The following is an 11,308-nucleotide window of genomic DNA, read 5'->3' as shown; positions in this document are numbered from 1 at the left end:
CGTCACTTGCATCGTTAGGGGTCGAAAGCCTCGAAGGCTCGAACCACACCACCACCACATTAAAATTAAAACAAAAGTATTTTCAAACACTTTATTAAGCGAGTTGTAAAATACAGCACACAAAAATATCACAAACTTTATTCTTGCATTGGGTAACCCTAGGTGACCTGTGCAGCAATCGTAATGAAATGCTCACCTTAAACAATGGCAGTGACAAAACAAAAACACTCATATTTTCATGTTATAACATCCTGCGTCTTAAATCTGGGGGGTTAAAATGGCCACGTCACCACATTTGTTTGCATTGCGCACTTACTTTTAAATGCGCAAATGTCAAATTGCAATATTGCTTTCATAGATGAATTGCTTTGTGGCCATTTTAACCCCCCCTGGTAATACTAATGTATAATAGTAATTTGATGCCTGGGAGAAATAGCTGCAGAGCCAGAACGCCTTTTGTATTGCACTCCTTTTTGTGTATACTTATTTCGCATTTTTAATATATCTCCAACTTATGAGAGACTGCGACTCTTATAATATAATTATTAGCTCTTAATTTTAGGAAGAATGTGAGTAAATGAATGAATAACCCGGGCGAATCAAAAGGTACGTCGCTGGTATGCAATCCGTTTGACGTGCTGTCTACTTAACTGTGTCGGATTATTGACGGACGTAAAATTTTTAGACGGTTGGTTTAGATTTGTGCTTAAAATTGACGTGTGTTCCATAAATTTTATGCTTGTCGATTACCCGTCCCTTTCCTTTTCGGCGGATAAGAAAATGACAGATATAACTTAAAATAAAATTAGATGGTATTTACAGGAATTAGCACCATTATATGAGTATATTATATCAAATATAGTTCGCCCTTGTCTAGTCTGTGTTCTGCGATGAAGAAAGAACGAATTATAAATGCATACTGACCCGGATTCCTGCAGACACCTCCTAATTTTAAGTTATACCTGTCATTTTCTTATCCGCCGAAAAAATATATCATTCATATTATTTATACATTGTTTTAAGTTTACGCGGTTTATGTGTTTTAATTATTCATATTATTTATTACTCATTCCTAGAAGGCGTGGCTAAGTTTCACTTTAGCTGTGTTCTGTCACTGTCTTTTGTTTTAAACATCGTCTTTGAGCTCATTACATATTATGAACTGCGAACAAAAATAAACATGGATGCAGTCTCTGGATAGTCGGTGCAGTTGATTATTTATTTGTTAAGTATCCACAACAAGTTACAGACATATAGGTTAGGTTAGACTATAACCCCACGAATGTATACAACAAATATATGTGATTATTGACGCCTAAACTCACACAAACAACACAGTCACAGTAGCACAATATAATTATACACGAAAATAAAAAGAACACGTTAAAGTTTTTGATTTTATATCGCTATTTAATCTGTGCTGTTTCGTCGACGTACCGGTAAGTGACAAAAACCGCGTGCCGATTTATACATTCATACCACAGCAATTAAAGCCAGGCATTTATATGACGGTATGATTTTGAAGTCCCGCCCCCCGCGGTACGATTTTCGTTGCGTCACTTTTGAACCACAAGAATGCTTCCATGTTTATATTACAAGTTCTATGATTAATTAACACAGGTTCAGGGCATAAGATCTATATTTAAATGCTGCACGTTCGCTTTCCTTGTTCTCGTCAATGGCACTCCATACTTATTCTGAGGTATACAAGAATACCGTGATGTCTCCTCTTCCCGATAGGACAACATGGCCCATTACAGACCTACGCGAATCTATATAGTAATATTTGTCCGAAAAAGTAACGAAATAACACTCAGTGTTAGATTGTATTTGACTGGGTGAAAGGTAAATAGAAGCCAGACTAAGACGATCAAAAAAATATTTTAATTATGTATTATTTTTGACTAAAATCCAAATTTTAATTACGAATTAAATAACAATGAGTTTTGACCGTTTTTATGATGACGTTACCTGGATAGGTTTTCCATACGAATTCAATAGAAAAATTTCGTTTTGACGTGTCGTAAAAAATATCTCATTTGTCTAGAGTGCAAAATAGTCCAGCCTATTTCTACGGTCCATGAGCTACATTGGCCCAAAGAAAGGAGGAGACATGTACTTAGCATGAATTAAATAAACTGCATTTATTTATAACGTATTCAGCGTGTAGGGGTGTAAAAAATCTAGGAATCATATAAGTACTAACTAGTTGTGAAAGTCTAAACCTTATTGTACTAAAGTGATCAATACGGGTTCTGCAATATCACACATAACAAGTGTAGGTATCTCTATTGACAATTGACTAAAATGTTACTGTTATCATGGTATAAGAAAACCAGGTATGCTCAATCCTATAACAAGCCGCCATTGCTAGCCCTTTGTTTTTTTTTTTTTGGAAAGGGTTTAACGGCTCTGGCCTAGTAGCCTTTTAAGCCTGTCATTAATTTAACGGATGACGTAAGTGTTACCATTAAATTGATATCTTATCTCCAACATTCCAAAGATGTCAATTTTATTACTGAAAATTAGGTGAATTACTGACTATGTATTTAATTACTATTACTTGTCACATATATGAAAATCTTTATAACTGTAAGTAACCATTTTACTAAAGTTCATAATTTCCTTGCAAAGTAAATATAAAAACATTGGCCGTGGGTAATTTATTTTTTACGAAATGGCATCGTAGAGTGGGATGACGTCAGCTGAGTTATCCTTCAAATGTTAGCTGTCACTTTTGAGCATACCTGGTTTTCTTATACCATGACTGTTATAAAGAAAAATGACACATTCATGGAAACAGTATACTACAAAAGACTTACGAGTGTTGTGATTGATGCTGGTTCTTGATAACACTTTTATATCAGGGGGGTTATTATAAAGGCCACATCGAGGCAATGCATCTAAAAAAACTACCTGCTATTTGACATTTGTTTGCAATGCGCACTTATTTTTATATGCGCAAATGTCAAATTGCATTTCTTTTTTAGATGAATTACTTCGATGTGGCTTTTTAACCCCCCAGTTTGGCAAGATCAGTAGAAAGTTCCAACCTAAATGGCAACACTTACATAATACCAGACCATCGACCAATTATAATTCTCATAACGTCCACTTTCTATTCTTTCTTGCCAAGTTGTTAAATAAAGTTTTTAAAAGTAAAGAATAATGATTTTTGAAATGAATAATAAATATAATACTACTCATAGTACTCATCTCATTCAATAATGAAAATCAATGTGCGTCGAGCGAAATCCTAAGTTATATTATAATTCATAATATGCACATATCTTTTTTATTATATATTTCCAGCTACCTATGCAGTCAAAATAGCTATTCGCTGAGCAATTGTGAATAATATTAACTGTGTTGTCTTGTATCTAGGTGAAGTTATAGTGATAATTCTACACTTTTTAATTATCTACGTAAAAACTCAAATTAGACAAAGTTCATTCAGGAGGTGTAAAGATTAAAAGTAACAGAAATAAAATTAGTAACGAAACGACGTAATATACAAACAAAAATATATGAAAATAAATTTTAAAATACACTATCTAACCACCTACATTTAAAGGCGGTAAAACAAACGAAAAAAAGTTGATCAACAAGTAAGTCATGAGAGCAGTTTACGTTTCAATTTAAAACAATATAATTCGGTAAAATATAACGAAATAAAAAAATATACGTATATAAAACAGGGAAATATGTATAAGAAATTCATATTAGACCTAACCGTAATAAGTCAAATCCAAACTAAAATTATAAAACGACAAAATAAAAGTCGTACGTTCAACACCGATATATACAAATACTTATATCTAACATGAAGGACACAGTATATAAAATATATACGTAGTTATTTAAATTATAACTATTCAGCTGTCTTATAATTTTACATCTAAAAGCTTTAATCAAAGCCTCGAGTAAATGCATTGTTCTTCATCGCTTATTTAGATACGTGTTTTATATACCAATACTGAAAAGTTACTTATTTTTAGAATAAGCAATAAAACCGGGATGTTTACTAAAAAAATAATAAAAACAGGACAACTCTAGTACGAAAATGGCGGGAAAATCTCGAAAGAATATCTTTCTCATTATGGTATTTTACAGCACATTATATTAAATGCATTTTATATAGGCAGTAAAATTGTTACACCGCCACCAAAATACATTTCGTGAAATATAATTATGGTTTAGTATACTTATACTTTGTCAGTAACTTTCCAGCAGTTGTGATGTATTTTTAGATTAGATTATCCTAAACAAACATTACAAGTTATTAATTGCAAATAACCTCTTTGTGTGTTTTATATTTTTTATGGTGCTAAATTTAATCGACATCAGATTATTTCCCAATCACCATCCAAATTGTCGTCTGGTGAAATTAAATTCTTTGCATTTCTAATACCATTCGACTGTATATCTAATTGTACTTCAATATTTTCCAAATTCCAATTGTTCGGCAATTTCACAATTTTAGGAATCAAGTCAGCTGAATTGTCTTTTTTTATGACATCTTTGTTGTTTACCGGTTTTTGTTGTTCCTTATTTTTCACAATTACCGGTTTTTCGTCTAAGTTTTGCTTGTTGTAAGTTTCAATAACATCGCCATGGTCCCTGTTGTCTTCTTCGACTTTTTGTGAGATGCTTAGAGACTCCAAATTTAGCATTTTTGCTAGTATCTTTTCTTTTTCTTCTATTTGCTTTTCTAGAAGATCGTCGTTTTGTTGATCGATGTTTCTGGAATTAATAACAAAAATAGTGAAACTTCTCAAATCTTGAATTATATATTTTTTTCCTATTGTTATAAATAGATTCATATTTATATATATTGCCTGTTGAGTCCCACTACTGGCTAAGAGCTTTCTAATTCATTCAATTTAATTAATTAAAGCTTTATAAAAACATAAACGACCTCAATACACAATATGAATAGGATTAAACAGCTTCTTCTTAAGTTATAATTCTAATCAAGAAAACTGTTTTCCCAATAGTCAGTAACGTCTATTCGCAGAAAATTTGCTGTTCCATTATTGAAAAATACGCATTAGGTCAATTTTAGAATGATTTAAGAATAGTAAAAGCCTGCACTCAGACCAAAAACCTTAAAAAAAAAACAATTTTAGAATTAAAAATAAAACATACCCACAAACACTGACGTTCATGACACACGGACTGGTGTAGCTGACGTCGTGCTTCCTCACGGGCGTCGCGACGCGCGGCGTCGATCCCCCCGACCGCCCCTTACTCCTCCGACTACTATGTATCAGATCTTCATCGTACTTCTTCTCCATAATACTACTATACAGCTTAAACTTCCTCTCAATCTCCTCGGATTTAATCCTCCTCAATTCCTCGGTCTCGCTTGACACGTCTTTGAACTCGTTTATAATAGATTCGAGTACGTTGTTTGATAGATCAGTTGGGAGGTGTTTTATGGGGGGTAGTTCGAAGCATTCTTCAGCGCTTGCCACAGTGGAGTCTACTACTTCGTTCTTTGTGAACATGGATATAGGTTGTTCCAGTACGCTGGTTATGTAAGGTACTGTTTGGTCTAAGTGTGTGAGGTCTCTCACGGTGTTCACTGCATGCTGGAGAGAGTTGGTGAGCGATTTCGTCATGAGATTCAACGGGTCTTCTGTAAAAGGGCAGTGATTTGACACGTTAGGCTGTGAATCGCAGATAGTAGTACTGATTCCACCAAACACCTCCTATTTTTTTTAAGTATTATCTTTGTTTCCTCTATAAAAATACATGGTATTATGGGTAGAAGCTGGAGCATAAACTAAAATACAAGTCTTAATTACGATACCCTGTGTTTTAGGACTCTAGGGCTCCACCTCCAGAAAGTTATAGCCAAGAGAAAATAATAAAATGGAAAAGATAAATTATTATTCTTAAAATTAAGAGTTATCTGCTGGAATCAATATACTGCGTTAAATGTAGTTTGACAAATTTGACAGCCGTCAGAATAATGCGTTTTCAGATATGTTTCCTTCGCACCCGGCTGTATACTATGTTTCAAGTACAGTCAATTAATTAAGCTATATTTAACGGACTATAACAAGCTTTCTTTAAAAAAATACTGATCTTACGTTACTGCCTCGGTGATGCTATTCTGTATATTATCACAATTTTATTAGACTTTAGGAGTTCAAAACCAACATTGAACGTTTCATTTAAAAAAGCCATTCTATAATTTGACATTTGCGCACATTAGTGCGTCATGTCAAACAAATGTCAAATAGCGATATTGCGGATTTAGGTGAAGTGCTCTTAATATGGCCTTTTTAAATGTCCAGTTTCTTTAACCGACTTCATTTTCATGTTTATTACTTTTTGATGTCATAGAATAAAGAATAATACTACGTATAGAACGGTAACTCTCCGCTCCCCACCAGTTCCCCGCGCCGACCTCACCCCCTCTGGGTCTTACTTTAGTTTTAAATGGCCGTAAGCTGCTAAGGGATAAAAGGAGACTGCGGAGAGCGCAGACTATATCTCCCTCCCACGTACGCGTTACGCGGCCCACAGTACGAATGAGATTTTTCTATGTAGTGTCCAAGTAATGTGTCCACTTCAAGGCTTCAAATAGCAATCAACTTAAAATAGCTACTAAATTGTAACATAACATAAGCTCACGACTATATCCCAATGGGGTAGACAGAGAGATCCATCGCAAGATGAACTAAGTACCCACACCATGAATTATTAATCTATCTTAAGTGCAGTTTTCACTAAGACAGGTGGTCACCACGTATCACGTTGGTCTAACACTCGTATAACAGAAAGCTGAGGTGTGGATACTCAGTTCAAAATTGTAAACCGTCTTATAAGTAGCGAACAAGCAACAGAAACAGAGCCATTGCTCAAATACACGGATACCGGCTCAAGCGGGACTGAAGGCAAATAAAAATACAGAGTTTACTGCAAAACTATATTCACGGTATAAGTACAATGGCTATGTTAACATCGTTGTAAACTCTCACTACTTAGGGTAACTTAATTACAGAGCCTGACTAGAATAAAACCCTCGCCTTGGTGATAAATAATATAAAGAAGTATTTTTTTAGTGAGGTAACACATAAAAATTGTGTTCATACGAAAGGGTTTTTGACGAACAGTGCGTCTTTTCAAAGTTCAAAAATGAAACTTTTACAAATTGATGGTGCTTTGACAGACAGATCCGAAACTATCTCTATCTCTTTTTCTCTATCTCTATTTTTTTTAAGAAAGAGACGGAACTATTTTTGCTGCCAAAATTAATTGAACTTTTCTGCGCTAGCATCGGTACCATTGATTTTCTATTTCTGTCTTACATCCTTTTCGGTGTTTAGCGACTCAGACTAATCACAGTTTATTTTAGTCAGGCTCTACGCTTCTAAAAAGTACCTACTATAGACATTTCATAATAAGATGATATGTTTGACAGCTGTCAGAATAATATATTTTCTTGATATCTGTTTTACATAAGTACTCTTTTTCTATTCTTTTGTCAAATCACCCTATAATGAAACCACTATCATAAGTTCTACACAAATAGAAGCATTGGCACTAAAATACAAACAAAAAAAAACCAAAGCTAAAAGTTAAATAAAAAAATAAAAGCAGAAAATTGATGTCATTCGCATAAAAATAATTTATTACCAATCCATCTGAATAAACCTTTGAAATTAGCTTAAAATTAAAACCCCAGTTACTTACAAAGGCGATACAATGTGGTAATTTTTAAATTGGACCCCAAATTGAGAGCGGAATGCACAGTGTAGCGCCCGTCGATAAACCCAAGACACATAGTAACATGTTATACATCAATTCATGAAACCAATATAAATACTGAAATAATACTTTTCTTGGCATTTGTTCTCCACAGCCGTAACAACTTCATTTAAAAAAAAATTGTAAAAACAAATAATTGTAAAATTGACCTTCGACAAGTTAATCTTTGATAATAACGTCGACCACTAAGGTGTTAGTGACACTGTAACAAAAACTTTGGGGGATGGATACCGTAACTAAAACTTTGGAGGATGGTCTGAATCATCCATGATCATCATCTCAGACATGATTCTGAGTTGATATCAAGTGGAATTTCCTGACAATTCATGATTTTTTTTTGTGTTTATTTTAATTATTCCCATGTTGTGATTTAAAAAAATATAATAAAATTAATGTAGATTGGGTCGTAGATCCATGAATCGTAATTGTTACCATGTTGTTGCGGAGCTAAGTATATTTTATTGTAATATCTTTTAATTTGCGTCGTGTTTTCTCACCATAGTATTATTATATAACTTGCATACGTGTAGTTGGGTTACAGTCTGAACCTCAAAAAGTGTATTATTTCATAAAATTTGTGTCTGTAACCTGTTACGTGTGTTTATTATTAAATAAATAAATAAATGTACAAAAACATTGTATTGACGTAGGTACCTTTCGTACGTAGTCTACCGATGTTCGGTTTACATCGCGGCGCCACAAAAAAAAACTCTTATCTTAATTAAACATTTCCGAAAAGCAAAAACACAAAGCAACATTTTCAGTAAAATCAAGTAAACGCTCTATTTTTTTCAATACAGTGTCACTAACATCCTTTAAATTAGAAGACGTAGGTAATCCGCGTCATCTATTATTCCAGTACCTTCGACTAGAGGGTTATTTATCTATAAAATATACGACAAAATCATCAAAGTCTATACAGTATTTATCGACAAATGGATAAAATAAGTAGAATTAATGCAATCAAAAAAGTTGTGCGACTGATTGTACTAAACTAATAAAAACTAGAAAGTGATCCTATAAAGGTTCCGTTTTACCTTTTGAGGTTCGGAACCCTAAAAACGAGTGCAAAACAACAAGTACATAGAAAACAATAAGTTTAGTATGATTGTGTTATTTTAGCAGAATTTATTATGTAATTAACATTTTATAGGTCCAAGAAAAAAGTAATGTCAACGACTCCCAGAGTTGGCTAGTACCTTCATCATCATCAGCCCATTAACGTCCCCACTGCTGGGGCACGGGCCTTCCCTATGGATGGATAGGGAGATCGGGCCTTAAACCATCACGCGGGCCCAGTGCGGATTGATGGTTATTAACGACTGCTAATGCAGCCGGGACCAACGGCTTAACGTGCCTTCCGAAGCACGGAGGAGCTCGAGATGAAAACTTTTTTCTTTTTTGTGGTCACCCATCCTATGACCGGCCTTTGCGAAAGTTGCTTCAACAATCGCAGACCGAGCGCGTTTACCGCTGCGCCACCGAGCTCCTCAAGGCTAGTACCTTAAGTCAAAGATAAATTATGAAATTATAATACTAAATAAAGACAGATCTAAAACTGACGAAAACCATTTTATTTTCCTAATTAAGTTATTTATAAATTTAATACGACAAAAAGTAATAAAAGGTCCGACAATTTATGATTTTTTTTAGTGTGTTTTTATATACAAATTCCTTAGTAATTTCGTGTCATGACGTTTAGTAAAAAGTAACAGATTTGACTAGTTGGAAACTAGACTGTTGTTTATGTCAAAATAACACAACCAAACTATAAACATTTACCACCTTACAAATAAAAGATAAACCAGGGATGAACGTGGGTTTAAGTATTTGACAGCCAAGCAAAGTTCAGTGGAATTGTATGGTAATTGGATTCAATTTTGACCGGTTTTTGCTAGTTGACCGGTGGGACTCTCCGATGCTGGCTCGCTGGATTCGGCTGCACGCAGTCGTATGATTGGCCGCCAGCGTCGGGGAGTCCATCCGGACTTGCCATTTTAATATATTTGTATGTTACTAACACTAGTTTTGTAAGCTTGCAATTTTACTAACAAATATGGATGTAATCAATGTGGATGAGTCCGAAATAAATGATTATTATTATATTATTATTATTATTAAATACTTAAACACACGTTCATTCAGTTCATTTGTAAGGTGGCTGGTCAAAAAATAATAAGTATACAAACATTATCATTGTCTCCCTAGCGTTAACCCGTTCACAGGGTCCGCTTACCTAACCTGAAAATTTGACAGGTCCGGTTTTTACAGAAGCGACTGTCTGTCTGACCTTCCAACCCGAAAGGAAAACCAGCCCAATACAGGTTAGGTTCACATACCTCCGAAACGCATTTTATAATACATAATATATAACCTTGGTCCTGTTTTGGTATCAGTTAAGGCAATGAGGGAGTTTCCAATCGACGTTACCCAAACACACGATAGATGGCGTTGTTCACTTTTAACGTGATAATTACCTATTGTCTCATTGCTGGGGTAAATAATTATTCAAAAATGTAATGTAATGGCAGAAGCATAAAAACTAATTGTTGCTTTATATTTATTTTATTTATTTATTTTTACAGTTTTACATTCAGCCATTACAGTAAAAACCAATTTTTTTTTTTTTTTTTAAATCTAATTTTTGTCGAGGCTTGAGCTCAACCAAAAAACCAATTCAACTGAAACAAACACATATAAGACATAACAATAGCGAAATGCCACATCTGTGAATTTGGCCACCGAACAGCTGTACAGGTCAACGTCCGGGTTGTCCTGGGCCAGGCCGTTAAGCATCCGCATCGCGCGAGTAACCCTTTAATCACATTATGTATTTGAATCACATTATGTATAGAATGATGTTGCTACCTATATTGCTTCTCTTTAATTTGATCAGAATAATAATGGGTGGAAGTTGAATTGGTGAAATAACAAAAGGGTCATCATTTATACCCAAAATCAAATTTAAATGATGCATAATGTTATCCAAGAAATTAGAAGTTTGAACGAAGAAAAAACTTAACAACGCCATCTATCGTGTTTTTGGGGAACGCCGATCGGATAGTCCATCATTGCGATTAAGGCATTAGGTAAAATAATTTTAGAACGAAATAAACAACTAATAACTTAAAAGAAAATAATATTACTGTAATCTCTATCAAAGATCATTCGTTCATTATAAGACAAATTTTTCAATATTACATAATATTTAATTATTTATATAATATATGACTTTCATATTCTCTCTCTTTCTGCTTTTTGCAACACATCAAAGGGTTTTTTTTTTCATCAAATCCTACCTATATCGTATTTTTTTTCTGACGTACCTTAGAGAGATATTACATCTATCCTACATTCGTCAATCACGATTTAGGATTAAAACGAAAATCGACCTTATTATTACTGCACCGCAATCGTTATTTGTAGGGTCGGTCGGTCGTCGCGGTTATTTAAAAGATATTTTTTATTGGTAATCGTTATTTTTGTCAAAACTAAACACAGTCATGACAACTGTTAGCTCCTGTTG

At 34.1% G+C, this 11,308-nt stretch overlaps 1 protein-coding gene and 1 long non-coding RNA gene across 2 annotated transcripts in view; both read right to left on the bottom strand.

Moving 5' to 3' along the window:
- Positions 1-77: 77 nt before the first annotated feature.
- Positions 78-11,308, bottom strand: part of LOC126374329 (WD repeat-containing protein CG11141) — a 32,071-nt gene continuing 20,840 nt past the window's right edge. Inside the window, exons 8-9 of the mRNA XM_050020900.1 lie at positions 5,149-5,641; positions 78-4,743 (exon numbers count right to left, since the gene is read on the bottom strand). Coding sequence (XP_049876857.1) covers positions 4,344-4,743; positions 5,149-5,641 — 893 coding nt within the window. The 3' untranslated portion in view covers positions 78-4,343. The remainder of the gene's footprint in view (positions 4,744-5,148; positions 5,642-11,308) is intronic.
- Positions 6,927-9,370, bottom strand: LOC126374532 (uncharacterized). Its single transcript, XR_007567452.1, has 2 exons — positions 9,286-9,370; positions 6,927-8,981 (listed from the first exon to the last, which is right to left on the bottom strand). It is a non-coding gene; the product is annotated as an uncharacterized LOC126374532 (long non-coding RNA).

This window comes from Pectinophora gossypiella, chromosome 17 (genome assembly GCF_024362695.1).
Source record: "Pectinophora gossypiella chromosome 17, ilPecGoss1.1, whole genome shotgun sequence".
Classification (NCBI taxonomy): Eukaryota; Metazoa; Arthropoda; class Insecta; order Lepidoptera; family Gelechiidae; genus Pectinophora; species Pectinophora gossypiella.
This window is presented reverse-complemented; position numbering and strand designations above follow the sequence as displayed.